Consider the following 18,978-nt stretch of genomic DNA (forward strand, 5'->3'; position numbering starts at 1 on the left):
TTTAACTCGCCAACCACCTAGCGTGTCCCAGTGGAGCCACAAACGGAGGAAACAAACAACGCAAAAAATGATGCAGGTGACCAAAAGCATCCCAAGAGTCTAATTAATTCTTGGTGCAAACATCACCTACAGTTTACATCAGATCAATAACCCCTTTTCCAAAAAAAAAAAAAACTAAATGTCACAAATGCCACCAGCTGCAATGTCTTAAGAACCACCTAAAGTTTCATATAATCATCGTTCGAAAATATTTAGCAAAATCAGTAGGCCGTGATGATCTAACCTGACCACTCAAGCCGCCATTTTACAACCATTGTGTATATATACTTATCTGACAAGTGACTAGTGCAGTGTAACCTTTTTTCTACTATAACAACTGCAGTGTAACCTATTCTATGTCCTATCCATATGGTTAAAAAAGGGGCAAATCAGTTACAGCTTTATACAGTAAATACTTATACCTAGTTTGTGTAGAAGGAGCGTCAGTGGTATTATGCAGTCTGGTAGAACTGTCGACTACAGCAGCACGTGCTTTACCTGCAGCGAAGAATGTGTTCCTTAAATTATTGGTTAACTGCTCTCTTGACAAAGAATTCCAGACTGGTGGTGGATCCGGCTTTCAGCTAGCTGCTGTGACCGTGCATCCTCTTATATGAATGATCTCAGACATGAAGCGCCTCAACCGCTCTCCAGCACGCCCAGGCCTGACAACGTTAATGTCGCCCCATTTCGAGCATGCCTTCACATCCCCGCCTCCTTGCTTTTCACCCAAATTCCGGCACCACACACCAGGAACCAACTGGGCCGAAGAACGGTTCAGTAGCTCATCATCAACCCTCTTCAGCACTGGTGCATCCTCTGTAAACCGTCTTGCGAAGGCAGCGCTGCTGTTCACCATGTTATCGAAATGCGTTTCATCAAGAATACGCGGCTCCAGCCCAGGAGGATCATCCCAAACAAAGTAACGTAGATCGCCGTTGACAGTGGTGTTTCTAAAGTCAGATGAACTGCATATGACGGTCTGGAAATAGGATTCCATGGAGTAAGCAGCGTTGGCAAAGTACATCAGTAGCCTGCGGGGTAGGTTGTCCCAGCCATGCACGCAATGTTCAGTGAAGTTCCTACTCAGAATTACCCATGGAGAGCCTGCGAGATAGGAAAAAATACATTCAGAAATGCATATATGTGTACTACGTACTGTCAAGTATAAGAATTAATGGGGGTGCCAATTGTAAGTTAAGAAAGTGAATGGGAACTTAAATATAACTTCAATGAGCATGTGAACTTTCTTATATTTGAACACAAGTATCCTAATTACGTGGATGGTCACTAACATTTAAGAAATACTCCCTCTAAAGAAATATAAGAGCGCTTAGATCACTATCACTACTTTATTGATCTAAACGCTCTTATATTTCTTTACAGAGGAAGTACTAGCAAATGGGTACAAGCTTCTCATGTTCGACCAACTTAGATTGTCAATGTTGCCATTAAAAACTTAAGCTGTGAATATTTCTTAGAATTTCACTACAATTAATCACTTTACATTATGGCATCAAAAACAGAGGCAACGACTCGTGGTAGTAACAATATCTTAGTCCTTTTCTAAATCACTATCAAGTCGGATGTGCATGGCTAAAATACGTTATGACATATTTGGCTATGTATCAAACGTTTAATTTGGCCAAAATATTCTTAATGTACCTCTGTTTTGTTTCCTTAACTTATATCACGGTGTGATAGTTCCTGAGTTCTCACGTGGATTTATTCGTACTCAGTACTCGTGCAGGATTTTTAATCACCCACAATTTCTTTCAGCATTTTCCCGACACATCAATGGCAAAGTATAGGTAGCTTTCTTCCTTTATCTATGACCATCATGAATCACGTTTTCAATGTCTCCAGCAGGAAAGAAAATGAAGAATGGGTTGAAGAAAATTGTACTGTTACAATTTGCTTTCGATTTTTCATCTTATAAAAAATTCAACTTCAATAGAAAAAGTTAGGGAAGCCCGAGCTCTTTGGAATGCTTATAGGACACAAAGTTATATTTTAAATATTGCAATTGCTTTTCTTATGTGGACCGATAAGTTCTTTATAAATGAATTTGATTATCATAAACATTAGTTATATATACTTCAAGATAATTAGGGAGATGCACTATTTTCTCTTGGAGGTTATAAGCATAACAGCTCCTTGTGAAGGATGAGGGGACTAGATGGCGGAAGTAGTTTGACAAGTTGTTCAATGGAGAGAATGAGAGCTCTACCATTGAGCTGGATGACTCCTTTGATGATACCAGCAGACGTCCTGTGAGATGAATCCAAGAGTCTAAGGTCAGGGAGGCTTTAAAAAGGATGAAAGGAGACAAAGCAATAGGCCCTGATCCTATCCCCATCGAGGTATGGAGAGGCCTTAGAGACATAACGATAATACGGCTAACTAAGCTTTTCAACCTCATTTTTCAGGCAAACAAGATGCCAGAAGAATGGAGGCGGAGTATATTAGTACCAATCTTCAAGAACAAGGGGTGTTTAAAGTTCTACTGATTACTGTGGAATTAAGCTGATGAGCCATACAATGAAGTTATGGGAGAGAGCCATTAAGAGGAATGACAATCGTGACCAAAAATCAGTTTGGTATCATGCCTGGGAGGTCAACCATGAAAGCTATTTTCTTGGTACGACAACTTATGAAGAGATACAGGTAGCAAAAGAAGGACCTATATATGGTGTTCATTGACTTGGAGAAGGTCTACAATAAGATACCGCGAAATGTCATGTGGTGGGCCTTGGAGAAACACAAAGTCCCAACAAAGTATATTACCCTCATCAAGGACATGCACGATAATGTTCGGACAAGTGTTCGAACAAGTGATGACAACACTGATGACTTTTTGATTAAAATAGGACTGCACCAAGGGTCAACTTTGAGCCCGTATCTTTGATATCCCATGGTGTATGCTCTTTGAGGATGATGTGGTGCTACTCGATGATTGTCGGATGGAAGTTAATAGAAGAGACCTTTTACAGTACACTCTAACATATATTAGCCGTCTATTCCATAGATTTTAACGGATGAGAATGATCTATACTACTAAATCCTATGAGTAGTATATGACACCCAACACAAGTAGTATATGGGTTATAGGGGTAGAATCGGGAGAATAAAAAAATCCCACAAATTATGGTTACTTGACATCAATTTATTCTAACTATCAAATATTTCTTTACCCCAACAAAGACACTGAAAATCTTCAAATTATCAAATATTTCTTTATCCTAACTCTTTAGTCGCATACGGGTGTATATGAGCTCGTTTCTTGGCATCCTAATAGTTCTAGTGACCCAGCATGGTTTGCATCTAATTACTAATTAATAATGCTAACGAATATTAATCGAAAAGTGGTGAGGTAGTGTCGGATAGCACAATGGCAAGTTAGGTTCGCATACTACCAAGCTAGAACTATGAGGAACACCAAGCGATCGGTTGCAAGGTCCTGGCTGCAATACGGTGCCATTGTTGCGATCGCGAGGGCCATAAGTGAGGGCGTGAGCATAGTGCCGAGATTTCAAGGGGCCGATCAAGAGGAACAGGCGAAGAAAACGAGCATCGTAGCAATGTGCCCATGTTGTACGAAATGGGTCTTAGGAGAGAAAAAATATCCCCATGATTTAGACATTATTGCGCTTATCAAGAAAAAGCCTGGTTGTTTTAAACATTGATGCACTTACCAAAAAAAGGCCGGTTGTAATTTGACCGTTACGCCTTATAATATCATCGGGTAGATAAAACCTATACTACTCCTCTTCCCTAGGAGTAAGATGTACCGTAAAATTCTCTAATAGAAAGTTAGAGCTTTGGAGACAAACTTTGGAATCGAAAGGTTTTAGGCTTAGTAGAACTAAAACCGAGTACATGAGATGTGATTTCAGTACTACTAGGCACGAGGAGGAGGAGGTTAGCCTTGATGGGAAGGTGATATCTCAGAAGGACACCTTTTGATATTTGAGGTCAATGCTGCATAAGGATGGTGATATCGATGAAGATGTGAGCCATGGAATCAAAGTCGGATGGATCAAGTGGCGCCTAGCTTTTGGCGTTCTCTTTGACAAGAGAGTGCCACAAAAGCTAAAAGGCAGGTTCTATAGGACGGTGATTCCACCCGCAATGTTGTATGGCGTCGAGTGTTGGCCGACTAAAAGGCGGCATGTTCAACGGATGGGGGTAGCGAAAATGCACATGTTGAGATGGATGTGTGGCCTCACAAGACAGGATCCGGTCCGGATGATGATATACATGATAGAGTTGGGGTAGCACCTATCGAATAGAAACTTGTCCAACATCGTCTGAGATGGTTTGGGCATATACATGTAGAGCGCCAGAAACTCCAGTGCATAGCGGTGGTTAAAGCGTGTAGATAATGTCAAGAGAGGTCAAGGTAGACCAAACTTGACTTGGGAGGAGTCCGTAAAGAGAGATCTGAAGGACTGGAATATCACCAAAGAATTAGCCATGGACAGGGGTGCGTGAAAGTTAGCTATCCACGTGTCAGAACCATGAGTTGGTTTTTGAGATCTTATGGGTTTCAGCTCTAGCCTACCCCAACTTGTTTGCGACTAAAGGCTTTGTTGTTGTTTGTATGAACATAATAGCTCCACCCAATCATCACGTGATTTGACTTTATGATTCCTTTTTTCGTGCGAAACTATGGTTCCTTCTTTCAATCCCCAAGTACTCTCGATTTTCCTATTGATACGTGCCAAAATATAGTTTCATGAGCAAAATCTTAGTCATATGCTAATTTAATATTTCACAATTCTTCAATATAAACAAGTTCCTAGGTTGAAACTTAATTTGTTATGTTTTCATTTGAAAATTTGCTGGAGGTGTTACTATAGAGTTTAATCATCAGATTTGCTAAATCTCATCGAAATGATATTTAGCTATGTCTCAACTAAATTTTGCACTGTAGCTCCAAGATTCGTACTGCTTATCACGCATGAGACAGTTTCAGGATGTTGCTGCCAGGTTTGTGTTTTTTGCCTGGGCCATCATCGGTTTTGATTCGTTTCGATGTCTTTCTTTAGTGGGCTGGGTGGAGATTTACCTACCTGGGCCATTGTATTTTTTGGTTGCCTGCGTATGCATTCATTTTTCTGTTTGTTTTTGTTTTCCTTGAAAATGTGAGAGAGTAAAAAAAGTAAGAACCAGAACCACCTTCCATGCCCCGTGAAGCCCTTGACCCATCCTCTAATCACATTCTCCGATCCAGTTGCGTGTCTACTCTCAACACAAAATTTGTCCAGATTTTTTGTGCCTGTGTATTTTCTTGTGTTTCTTTGTGCAGCTCAATCGAAATGGTCAAGGGACAAAACAAAGTAGAAGTAAAGACCAAAAAACAGCCTAGTTGAAATACAGGCACGCATCGAACCAGCCCAATTGGAACGCACGCATGAATCAAGAGGAACAAAAAAAGCAGTGGCAAAGACAAAGGCCGAGGGGAGGCCATGGGAGTTGCGGCTTTATATATAAAGCGGGGGGTAAGCCTGTTTCGTGAATTGGGAACAGGGACTGCAAAACAGTGATGATGTCATATTAGATGTGTTATGTCACATCTAGATGAGCCTTAACAGTCCCTTCAATTATTATTTTCCTTCTAAAGAAGTGTTTGTATGCTTATAATTCTTAACTCATAATGTCTGATTCAGCATGAGGGCTAATCTTAGTGATCTTTATTTAATCAATAGCACATAAAAGAACAATCGGTCGGTGGCTTTGTTCCAGATTTAATAGCACCGGAGTTTAATCAAACCTATTTGAATCACTGATGTCCTATTATATTTTAGAAATGTTTTAAATACCGAAAAAGACCTGAACTAGAAACGATGTTTGCACACACCTGTGAATATTTTGAATGCCTCAGGCATTTGTCTTGTTTCTGTCGCAGGAAAGGGCTGGGTATTCTTGTCCATATATAGACTTGCGTCGACAATAAGTTTTTCAAACCTTTCATGCCTGAAAGGGCCAAGGAAAATGTTTAGGGAACGAAGCAGGATATAGCAAGCTACACTCTAGAAATTTTCCTGCTTACAGAACTCACTCTTTCCATCCGAGGTTACTAGTGTGATCAATAAAGTTGAGGTGCCTTGGTACAGAAGAAAATGCATAAAAGAGATCTGCATTTAAATAAAAATTGCTTTAAAATTATTAAAACAAAGTGAAAGGGATGATCATTGGGCACTCGCCAAAACATATCTCTATAAACAAACAAACAATATATCCCTATTAAACAAACAAATCAACAATATATGCCGAGAAGCTCTATATATGTTGTCTTCATTAGTGGACATTTGTTGGTTGTGTGCAGAAAATGTCATTTTGTCATTTTTTTTCCAGGTTTTTATATAAAGGAAAATGTGTACACTCCTACTGAGAGCAGCAAGCAACAATACTTTTCACCATAACTTGATGGTATAAAATCAAACGAGAAATCACTTGCAACGCCACCGGCCTTGCGCAGTGTGACTGGCCACATGGACTCACACATGATTGTGATGAGCGGGATGTAAGGCATCCCATGGGTAGCGCACTAAGCCCTGTTACACATTACCCTTCTTGAAAGGAGTTCTTTTATTTGCGGAATATAGACTCTTACGGATGAGTTACACCCGTAAGTCAAGCATTATTGGTATACTGTACTACCTCCGTTTCTTTTTACTCCAAATATAAGATTTGCCTTCAGTCAAAGTTTGTAAACTTTGCCTAAGTTTATATTAAAATATATCAACATCTACAATACAAAAGATATACAATATGAAAATTAATTCATTGATGCATCTAATAATATTGATTTTATATTATAAATATTGATATATTTTTCATACAATTTTGGTCAAACTTTATAAAGTTTGACTTAACACAAAACTTAAATGCAAAGTAAAGAGAAACAGTGGGAGTATTAAATAAGGCTCAAAGATAAGAATGCAACCGTTCTGACTAACCTCAACCCTCTTAAATACGGTGCCACTGGCAATCTGTCATATCAAATGAAAGTGCTTTATGTGACGTTTGAGCAATATCCCAATGATAGCTCTCGCTGATTATCAAATTTCAGAAGCACACATGAGTTGCCCGACTTGGTAGGTTGTTGCAGAATTGATTAAGCAAGTGTAGTACCACGGAGTACGGACAACTATCCATAGAAGACCGTTCGAACAATTCAGCACAAAAACATACTGCAACGCCCTTGACTCCTTGAGGATGGTACTGAAATTGGCACAGCTAGAAACAGAGTTGTACAAAGGTGCAGCTAGTACCTAACAGTTTTAAGGACTAACAGCACGATCAAATTCAAATGTGAGATTTTAGACTGATTCATAGCTTGTAATGTCAGGCAACAACAACCAAAGAAAGCTATGTCAGCCGCCCCAGCTCAATGGTAACTTGTGTACAATCAAGTCGTAACTCGCAAGAAAGAAACCATCTCATTGAGTCTTGAGAGGCAAGCAATGGATCACATCGCAAATTCGCAATCATAACCATCCACGAATACCAACTACACCTTTTTCTATAACTAATTCCATGTATATCCAAGAACATAGAAAATTAATTAAACATCAAGGAAGAGCATACTACAGTAGTACATCAGAAGGGTGATTGCTAGAAGTATCTTACCGTCCTGCGTGACGAGAGGATAGTCCCAGGAGCTGAGCGTGACGAACCAGTCCCAGTCAGCCCCAATCCTGAGCAGCACGGCGGCGCCGTGCAGCGCCGCGGCGAGCACGGAGGAGCCCGTCCTGTCTACCGCGTAGCTCTCCCCTACCACGTCGACGTTTGTGAACTCCCTCCACGCCGCCTCGTCCCGCGCAGCGGCGGCCAGCTCCGTCCGCTCGTCCCGCGACGCCCCCGCGTCCAGGTGCAGCAGGTACTGGTTCCTCGGGTGGTACACCGCCCTGAGCAGCCTGAGGACCCTGCGGCCCTCTCCGCCCGTGCCGGATATCCAGTACGCGAAGGAGGGCGGGCTCCCAGGACCCCTCGCCACGAGCGGCGGCCCTGGCTGGACGCCCGCGCGGGGGTAGGCGAGCCCGTACGGGGAGGCGCGGAAGAGCACCAGCAGCGCCGCCGCAGCCAGCGCGGCGGCCGCGATGGCCGGCAGCAAGCGGCACGGCCTCATTGCACCGAGTTTCATGTTTTAGGAGGTTTGACCCGCGCGGCCGGCGGCATGAGGCGCACGGAACTGGAAGCGCGGTAATGGGTGGTAAGGGGAGAGCGTGAGCGTTACGGCGGCGGCGAGGTGGTCGTCGTCGACTAGTGCGTGGTTCGGAAATGGATGCTTGGACTGAGGGACGGGGACAGGAGGAGAGAGTTTTAAAAAGTTAGGCGGCACGGCACGGGCGCAAGGTGGCGTCGTGGGCCGAAAGGTTTAGAAGAAGGTGCGGTGCGGTGGTGGGAAGTTACCAGTTGGCATTTAGTTGTGGTGGGGCTGCGGGGTGTTCAAATGGGCGCGGCGGACGGACGGGCCGGCGTTCGGTTCGAAGGCAACACAAACGCCGACACCAAACCAACACAAAAACCAACCGGATTTTGGTCGCCATGTTTTGATCACTTGGGTGATCTTAATTTTGTCCCTCTAAACATTGTGATGATTTAATAAAGTTTTATGACACTTTTAAAGAAAAAACACTCAAATTCTATCAGAAAAAACAAACCACTCAAGAGTGCTTTTGTGCCTTCTAGATTAATTATGGATAATATTTTAACGGTTTACGAGTGTTTTCATACAATCAAAAACAAAAGAGAATACAAAGAGGGTGTATACTAGGCTTACATGAGAATTGGGTAAATTTCATTATGCAATGTGTGTCAACTATTGAATACCGAGTTCGGTTTAATGTGGAAGATCCGTTGTCACCTTACCTATTCTTGTTATGCACAGAGGGGCTGACTGCTCTTCTAACACATGCAGAGAAAAATAAAAATATTACAGGAGTGAAAGTTTGTAGGGATGGCCTACCCATTACTAACCTTCTCTTTGTTGATGACTCACTAATTCTTATGAAAGCTAGTTTGCACAACACGGAAGTACTAAAATCAGCTCTAGATTCACTCAGTGCGGCCTTGTGGCAAATGGTTAGTGTTGATAAATCCAGCATCTTTTTTAACCCTAATATGAAGGTGGAAATCAGGGAACAAATATGTAACACATTGAATATAATGATTGAGGCCATTAATAATAGATATTTGGGCTTGTCAGCCAACGTCGGGTTAGATAAAACCGATTGTTTCCAATATTTGAAAATATTATGAAAATCAGTGGGTGGAAGAAAACATTACTTTCTGTCGGAGGTAAGGAGATCCTTCTCAAGTCTGTTGTCCAAGCCGTACCTACCTATGCAATGTCGGCCTATAAAATTCCTAAAAAAAATTAAAGGAATTATTGACCTGATGAAGCATTTTTGGTGGGGAGACGAGGAGAACCATAGAAGGGTGCATTGGATGGTCTAGTAGAAAATATGTGTCCCTAAGAATAAAGGAGGGGTGGGTGTCGTGGTTTTGTCACAGCAGATGTCCTCGTGAAAGAACTAAGTTGTGAGGCCATCACAGCTAGGTGATAGCTTGAACGGGGTTGGTCGAAATCGAGAGACGCGAGTTTTTAATCAGGCTCGGCCCCTCGTGGTGGAGGTAAAGTCTACATCCTGCTTGGTTGCTATTGATGATGATGATCTCAATTACAAGGGTGCTGTTTCGCTACCTCTATCTCAAGAGCTACTAATTTGTCTGTCTAGAACTTGTCCGTATGTCCTCCCCCCCTTGGGGCGCCTTGCCCCTCCTTATATAAGTTGAAGGGGTCGGCTTACATGTAGAGTACTAGTAGGACTACAACTAGTCTCTTTTCTATTACAAGCTAGATACTAGTCCAGGGATTGTTCGAATGATCCAAAACTGGCCTGCTGGGCACCCCCATGTTGGGCCATGTTCTACCTTTGTCGGGTCATGCTTCCTCCGCCGGGTCTTGCTTCTCTTGTCGGGTCTTGCTATTTGGGTCGGGTCATCTTTTGGGCTTGCGTAATCTGGCTTTAGCGGCCCTAAGGGTGAGCCGTCTCTTGTCCTCTTGGTTTCATCGACGGGTCTTGACCCTTGTGTTTAAGTGTCGGCTTATCCTCAACGGGGTATATCCCCGACAGTGGGCTTTTGTGATATTCACTATTTCAATTTGGCAATGTTGGCCAAATAGGCTTAGCATCTCCTAGAGAATCTCGACTCTTTTTGTGCTACTATTCTGAAAGCTAAATACTATCCTGATGGTGATTTGTTAGATACGGAGTACTAAGTTAAAGAAGGGCTCCTCTTTTACCTGGCAAAGTATTATGGCGGGTGTTAACTCTTTGAAACATGGTCATACTTGGCGAGTGAGGAATGACTAGAACATCAAAATTTGCAAAGACGCTTAGGTTCTGAATTGTGCCACTAGGAAAGTTGCTACTCCGAAGGGGGGACAACTGTTATCTAAGGTGGGGGATCTGATCGCTCCGGTCTCGAACAACTGGGATGAAGACCTGATTAGACAAACTTTGTGGCCCATTGAAGTACAAAGGGTACTCGCAATCCCACTCTCGCAACATGATATGCTAGATTTCATTGCTTGGCGCTACATGAAAAATGATATGTTTTTGGTTCGGCCTGCCAATTTAGTGGAATGAGACTATCAACATGAAAATAAACTGAGACACACCAATGGAATGGGACAAACCACATCTAACCATATTTGGAGCAGGTTATGGAAATTATCGTGCCTGACAAAGGTTATTTTTTTATCTAGCATACGCTACGTGGCACTCTCCCATCCCGTGTTACGCTTGCGAACAGACATGTGAAAAATATTGCTGATTTTTCTTACTTGCTCTGCTAGTCCAAAAGATATAAAGCACATGCTATGTCTTTGCAAGAAAGCAAGGGAGGTTTGGAAAAGTTTTGGGATGGATGATATTACTGATAGAGCATGTGAGATTGATCATGCTGGTGATGCAGTGTTGGAGTATTTACTTCTCTTGCCAGAACAAGAATTATGTATTATGGGTCATCAGAAAGCCCGCTCTGGAGTTGGAGACCGCCGCTGCTCCAGAGTTGGAGCCGCCGCCAGTGCCGGGCAACGGCGCCTTGGGGCAAAGGACCTCCCATGGAGATCCTTGCGATTAAACATTGCCTCACCATGGCGACTGAACTAGATTTGGATTGGATTTCACGGCGTGTGGAAGCAATGGAGTGGAGCATTGGTGGAACGATGTCGGACGCTAGTATTCAATCAAGGGAGTGTCGTGAGTGGGATACAGGTGGTCGCGGGAGATTGTTTTCGTGGCATCTAGAATTGGCGGGAATGCACAGTGGCGGGAAGGAGCAGTGGACGCGGTGGAGGTAGAAATAGGGCACCACCGCGTGGCTCTGCCCTCTTCATGGTAGGTGTACGGGCGGCAGCTGAGCAAAGAGAGCTGCAATTTTTGCAAAAGACCCCTTGTTGACCAAACAGTATATAACCAGAGCCGAGATAGACCGGTTACTTTTGAAAAGACCCACTATTGTGAGAGAAGTACCTCAAATAAGATTCAAAATGGGGCCTTTGAATTTTTATCCAAAGTAGACCACATTGGATGCACAATCAAAATTTTCATGGATTTTCTAGTTTTATTTCTATATTTCATCCATTTAGTGAATTTCTAGATATTTATCATAACTTGGTCAAATTTGAACTACAAGTGTGTTGTATCTTGGTCCTGAAAACTAGCAAAAGCATTTTAACCTTTTGAATTGGTGGTGTGGGCACTAGGCACAACCAAAGTTGTAATTCCCAACCATCTGGTAGGAATGGTTAACCTTGCAAGTTTGACCACATTTTGAAAAAAATAAGCAAAGAAAATAAAAAAGCCTCAAAAATTGAAATCCTTTTGCATTGAGCCATTTTATGTGAACTAGTTAGTGGGAAAAAATAATGAACTTGCAACACCACAAGTTTGGGTTTGGAAAAAAACCTTCACAAAGTGGCCTACCTTGTATGAACTTGCATGGGTTTCAAGGCATAAGCCCATGGCCATGGACAAATCCATGGCATAATCCATGATAACATGTCAAAATTTGGCACAACTATTGGTGTTACCATTGTGGACAGTGTTTCCATAGGAATTTGCAATTATTTTGTAAAAAAAACATTTTTTTTCATTTTCCAAGTGGTAGAAAGACCCCTGGTTGTGAGAGAAGTAGCTTAAATAATATTGAAATTGGGGCCTTTGCATTTTTCATCCAAATTAGAGCACATTAGATGCACAATGCCCAAGTTTCATAAATCTTCTAGTTTTATTTCTCTATTTCATCCATTTATTGAATTTCTAGATATTTATCAGAACTTGCACAAATTTGAACTACAAGTGTGTTGTATCTTGGTCCTAAAAATTGGCAAAAATCATTTTTAAGCTTTTGAATTGGTGGTGTGGGAATTGGGCACAACCAAAGTTGGAATTCCCAACCATCTGGTAGGAATGGTCAACCTTGTAAGGTTAACCACATTTTGGAAAAAAAATCAAAGAAAATAAAAAAGGCTAAAAAATTGAAATCCTTTTGCATTGAGCCATCTTATGTCAACTAGTTAGTGGGAAAAATAATAAACTTGCAATACCACAAGTTTGAAAAAAAACATTCACAAAATGGCCTACCTTGTATGAACTTGCATGGATTTCAAAGCATATGCCCATGGCCATGGCCAAATCCATGACATATCCCATGATAACATGTCAAATTTTGGCATAACTATTGGTGTTAGCATTGTGTAAAATGTTTTCACAGGAATTTGCAATTATTTTGTAATAATAAACTTTTTTTCATTTTCCAAGTGCTAGAAAGACCCCCTAGTTGTGAGAGAAGTACCTCAAATAAGATTGAAAATGGGGACTTTGCATTTTTCATCCAAAGACCACCTTGGATGCACAATGCCCAAGTTTCATGAATTTTCTAGTTTTATTTCTATATTTCATCCATTTATTGAATTTCTAGATAATTATCAGAACGTGCTCAAATTTGAACTACAAATGTGTTGTATCTTGGTCCTGAAAATTGGAAAAAATAATTTTAAGCTTTTGAATTGGTGGTGTGGGGACTGGGAACAACCAAAGTTGAAATTCGCAACCATCTGGCAGGAATGGTCAACCTTGCAAGTTTGACCACATTTTGAAAAAGAAACAAAGAAAGAAAAGGCTCAAAAATTGAAATCCTTTTGCATTGAGCCATCTTATGTGAACTAGTTAGTGGGAAAAATAATAAACTTGCAATACCACAAGTTTGAAAAAGAACCTTCACAAAATGACCTTTTTTGAAAAGGGGAATATATTAATATCAAGTAGATATCAATTACTCCCAGCCTCTACACCACCAAGATGTCTAGAAACGTCCAGGATGCACACAACCAAAAAATAAAATAAAATAATAAAAAGACCCTGCCACAGTGATCAATCATCCGCAGTAGTAGCACTCTAACCACCACGAAAGACAACACCTAGACTAGAAAGAAGGTTCTCCAAAAGCAACGCCTTCAAGAAGGAAACAATGCACAAGTGTTGTCGTTGCCCGATCAAAGATCATAGGTTTTCACACTCGAGAAAGACCGTGTTCCCAAAACAATGCCTTCAACAAGGTCACTGCCAGGCACAACCAATAAAGGCCAGACCTTGGGTTTTCACCCTGTAAATCATGACTCGGTACTCAAAGGAGGACCACCAACAAAGAACTCCTCCAATGTTGTCGCCCCCACTTGCAGAGCCTACTACTACAAGTCACGTACCAGTAGGCTCACAGGAACTCGTGCCCAGTCTGGACGGGAACATATCCCGCAAGCCAAGTCTGGACAACTACCTGTGAAGCAAAGTCTTCATCGCATCCAAGACCCCGCCTTCGCCACTTGCAGTTCCTCCAATTACGCAGCGGCATTCTCCACATGTGTTGATCCCTTGGAAATCTTGGTGCTGACATGTCCCAAGGTGTCAACAAAAACAGAACTTCGTGATACCCCGATGAAGATAGTTATGCCGATGTTGCGGGTGTACTCGACTGACAATCCAATCAAGGTGTCCAAAGAGCGTCATATACGCCAGTCCTTGTTTTCCTTCTAAGGAGAAGTCCGGAACTCGCCGATGGACAAATCAAAGAGGACTGGTCGCAGGTAGAGTGGTGACTTTGCGTGAAGATCTCTAGGGCCATGAGGGACGCATCCCCCCGCCGCTCCAACACGTTGCCGTGCCCGAGGGCCGCCCGCAGCCAGAGATCACTACCAATAGCCACGACCGCTAGGAGACAGGGCAGTGATACGTCCATTTTGGATCATGTTTTCCTACTGTTATTTATATTGTTTCGATGCTTTACAACACTTTATGGAGTAATTCTAATGCCTTTTCTCTCATAATATGCAAGGTTTACATAAAGAGGGAGAATACCGACAGTTGGAATTCTGGACCTGAAAAAGCTATGTTAGAGATACCTATTATGCACATCTTCAAATGAGTTGAAATTTTATGGAGAATTATTTTGGAATATATAATAAATATTGGAGAAAATAACTACCAGAGGGGGGTGTCAGGTGGCCACAAGACACCAAGGCACGCCAGCCCCTCCAGGCATGCCTTGGTGGGTAGTGGGCACCCTGGCCCACCTCCGGTGCCCATCTTCTGGTATATAAGGTCTTTTGACCTAGAAAAAATAAGGGAAGGACTTTCGGGATGGAGCTCCGCTCTCTCGAGGCGAAACTTGGGCAGGAGCACTTTTGCCCTTCGGCGGAGCGATTCCGCCGGGGGAACTTCCCTCGTGAAGGGGTAAATCGAAGCCATCGTCATCACAAACAACCCTCTAATCTTTGGGAGGCCAATCTTCATCAACATCTTTAATAGCACCATCTCATCCCAAAACCCTAGTTCCTCTTGTGTTCAATCTTTGTACCGAAACCTCGGATTGATACATGTGGATGACTAGTAGTGTTGATTACATCTTGTAGTTGATGCTAGATGGTTTATTTGGTGGAAGATTATATGTTCGGATCTATTATGCTATTTAATATCCCTATGATCTTGAGCATGAATATTATTTATGAGTAGTTGCCTTTGTTCTTGAGACCACGGGAGAAGTCATGTTGCAAGTAATCATGTGAATTTGGTATTCGTTTGATATTTTGATGATATGTATGTTGTGATTCCCTTAGTGGTGTTATGTGAACGTCGACTACATGACACTTCACCATCTTTGTGCCTAAGGGAATGCTTTGTAGAGTAGTTATTAGATGATGGGTTGCTAGAGTAATAAAAGCTTAAACCCTAATTTATGTGCTATTTCGTAAGGGACCGATTTTGATCCATATGTTTCATGCTATGGTTAGATTGTTATCTTAATTCTTCTTTCGTAGTTGCGCATGCTTGCGAGGGGGTTAATCATAAGTGGGAGGCTTGTTCAAGTAAGAACAGCACCCAAGCATCGGTCCACCCACATATCAAATTATCAAAGTAGCAAACCCGAACCAAACCAACATGATGGAAGTGACTAGATGAAATTCTCGTGTGCTCTCTAGAATGCTTTGCTTATTATAAGAGACATTTCTAGCCTGTCCTTTGCTACAAAAAGGATTGGGCTACTTTGCTGTACTTTATTTACTGTTACCGTTACTTGCTCATTACAAATTATCTTACTATCAACCTACTTGTTACCGACAATTTCAGTGCTTGCAGAAACTACCTTGCTAAAAACCGCTTGTCATTTCCTTCTGCTCCTCGTTGGGTTCGACACTCTTACTTATCGAAAGGACTACGATTGATCCCCTATACTTGTGGGTCATCAAGCAGCAGCCACCAGCCCTTGCTCCCGCAGCCTATGTTGTTAATCGACTAGAGATCGCCTTCGCACCAAGGCACGCTTCGCTGTCGTGCAGCCCGTCGCGCCACAGTCCCCTGTGCCATCGCCATTGCCATAGGGTGGAGCCATCAAACCCGAGCGCCACGCCGCCGCGCCCAACACCAGCGCCGCGCTCGACCATGGAGAGGCCTACCCGTCCAGCGCCCACACGCATGAGGATGCCAAGGCCCCGCCGCCACCGCCCAGTACGGGCTTTACCTGGCCGCGCCCCGTGGCGACGACAAGGTAGGAGGAGGGGAGACCAGCGGTGGGATATGAAGTCGCCCTCCTTGTCGCCTTGCAGGTGCAATGAGGGAGGGATCCGGAAATTTTGGATCTTTACATGGGATCTATGGTCAATCGGCTGAAAAAATCACACAAAATGACCTACCTTTGTGAACTTGCATGGATTTCAAGGCATATGCCCATGGCCATGGCCAAATACATGGCATATTCCATGATAAGATGTCAAAATTTGGCACAACTATTAGTTTTACCATTGTGGACACTATTTCCATAGGAATTTGCAATTATTTTGTAATAAAAACATTTTTTCATTTTCCAAGTGCTAGAAAGACCCCCTGGTTGTGAGAGAAGTGAAGGAAATATGCCCTAGAGGCAATAATAAAGTTGTTATTTATATTTCCTTATATCATGATAAATTTCTATTATTCATGCTAGAATTGTATTAACCAAAAACTTAGTACATGTGTGAATACATAGACAAAACAGAATGTCCCTAGTATGCCTTTACTACGCTAGCTCATTAATCAAAGATGGTTAAGTTTCCTGACCATAGACATGTGTTGTCATTTGATGAACGGGATCACATCATTAGGAGAATAATGTGATGGACAAGACCCATCCGTTAGCTTAGCATAATGATCGTTGAGTTTTGTTGCTATTGCTTTCATCATGACTTATACATGTTCCTCTGACTATGAGATTATGCAACTCCCGAATACCGGAGGAACACCTTGTGTGCTATCAAATGTCACAATGTAACTGGGTGATTATAAAGATGCTCTACAGATGTCTCCGATAGTGTTTGTTGGGTTGGCATAGATCGAGATTAGGATTTGTCACTCCGTGCATCGGAGAGGTATCTCTGGGCCCTCTCGGTAATGCACATCACTATAAGCCTTGCAAGCAATGTGACTAATGAGTTAGTTGCGGGATGATGCATTACGAACGAGTAAAGAGACTTGCCGGTAACGAGATTGCACTAGGTATGACGATACCAACGATCAAATCTTGGGCAAGTAACATACCGATGACAAAGGGAACAACGTATGTTGTTATGCGGTTTGACCGATAAAGATCTTCGTAGAATATGTAGGAGCCAATATGAGCATCCATGTTCGCTATTGGTTATTGACCGAAGATGTGTCTCGATCATGTCTACATAGTTCTCGAACCCGTAGTGTAACACCCCGGATGTAACTTTCCAAAATTGTAACTCCGACTCTTGCCTATTCCGGCTATGTGATATGTTATTTCCTCCGTGGTTGGGTTTTGTCTTTTTGTTTTGAATTGTGTTCATGTCATGCATCTCATCTCATAGCATCATGCACATTGCATCTGCATGTTTTCATAAAACTCGTAATGGTTCGCAGTTGCCCTTTCTCTCTTTGCCTCCGTTGTCATTTTGTCAGGCCATTGTCCTCGTTGACCTCTCTCAGACCCCTCATGTGCGTGTCCGAAACTTACCCGAATCCGAACTGGTCTGTCGTTACCGATGGATCCGGATCATCCCCAAACATCTATAAAACATCTTCGTTTTATTTATTGGACTCCCTAGTCTATTTTTCCCAACCGTCTGATTTCGATCGGAGAGACGAAATAGCCCCTAACCAAAATCCAGTGCTATATTTATAGACCAATCTGCTAGGCGGCAACCCTAAAATCTAGCCCCTTGTCCCATCGCGCCGCCGCCAGTCATCCACTCGTCTCCTTCCTCGGGATCCATCCCGATCCACCCAATCCCTCCATCGATCCAACCAGCCAACCACCTCCCTCCCGCAACCACCCCCAAGGTCGCCCCTTCCTCCCATTGATCTGGAGCCCGACGCTCTCTCTGCGCCCGAGCTCCTCCCAATCCCGATGGATTCCTTCCCCTGCCCAAGCTCTTCAACTGCGAGCCTCCCGCTCGCTCGCGCCTGCAGCCGCCCGAGCCCCTGTCTAGGAGCTCTTCGGGCATCCGTGCCTCGCCGTCCGGCCACCGGTTCGAGCTGCCGGAGACCGGGCCGTCCCGCTCTCCTTCCTCCCCCTCTCTCTTTTATTCACCTCCCTGCTCTCCCTAATCTCTCCAGCCCTCTCTCTGCTATGGGTTACAGGAACAATGCATGGAGCTCGTCCATGGCGCCCGAAGCATGGAGCTCCGCTCCGTTCGCTGGTTCCATCCACCCGCTGCCCTGAACTAAAACCCCACGTCTAGAACCAGCCACCCCGACGCCCTTCACATGCATGCCCTCGCCAGGCCGCCAAGTCCCTCACCTCGCGTGCCAAGTTCACCGTCGTCGCTCCCTACATCGCCGCTGCCTGCCTGCGACCTCCTCTGCTTTGTCGTCGCCCCTGTTTTGCCCGAGGGGAACGAGCAGCGACTGCTCGCGCTCGATCCGCTGGCACGCGTTGGCCGCGACAACGCCTCGGCCAGCAGCCTCCAAGGCCAGCAACCGGCCTACCTCTCCACCAGCTGGGTCGAGGCCCATGGTGAGAACCCCCCCCCCCAGCCCCTCCTGTGCACTGTTGGCCCAGCCAGATGCGGCCCGTGTTATTTTTTTCCCTGCGCTGCGATTTTAGCATTATCCTATGTTTTACATTTTTTCAGAAAAGTCCCTCTAGATCATGCATTTAATAACTCATAAATGGTGCATCGGATTAAAATAATTTATACTCCCTCTGTAAACTAATATAAGAGCGTTTAGATCACTATTTTAGTATTCTAAACGCTCTTATATTAGTTTACGGAGGGAGTAAATGTAAAATGCTTAGAATTTCATCTAGTTTCATAATATGCTGTTTTCATCCATGTTTAAAATGTTTCAAATGCTGCTTGATTAA

The 18,978-nt window shown here is 43.3% G+C and overlaps 1 protein-coding gene across 2 annotated transcripts; it reads right to left on the bottom strand.

Moving 5' to 3' along the window:
- Positions 1-203: 203 nt before the first annotated feature.
- LOC119363977 (beta-glucuronosyltransferase GlcAT14A-like) lies at positions 204-8,347 on the bottom strand. 2 transcript variants are annotated; one of them, XM_037629365.1, is made up of 5 exons: positions 7,678-8,347; positions 6,104-6,179; positions 5,903-6,018; positions 2,270-2,310; positions 1,007-1,146 (listed from the first exon to the last, which is right to left on the bottom strand). In XM_037629365.1, exons 1-5 carry the CDS (start codon positions 8,189-8,191, stop codon positions 1,132-1,134), a joined length of 762 nt encoding a protein of 253 aa, XP_037485262.1. In that variant the 5' UTR covers positions 8,192-8,347; the 3' UTR covers positions 1,007-1,131. The 2 variants fall into 2 exon arrangements, with proteins under 2 accessions (XP_037485261.1, XP_037485262.1); XM_037629364.1 differs by lacking the exon at positions 2,270-2,310 and having other exon boundaries at positions 204-1,146; positions 7,678-8,345.
- Positions 8,348-18,978: the final 10,631 nt, after the last annotated feature.

Source organism: Triticum dicoccoides, chromosome 2B (genome assembly GCF_002162155.2).
Source record: "Triticum dicoccoides isolate Atlit2015 ecotype Zavitan chromosome 2B, WEW_v2.0, whole genome shotgun sequence".
Lineage (NCBI taxonomy): Eukaryota > Viridiplantae > Streptophyta > Magnoliopsida > Poales > Poaceae > Triticum > Triticum dicoccoides.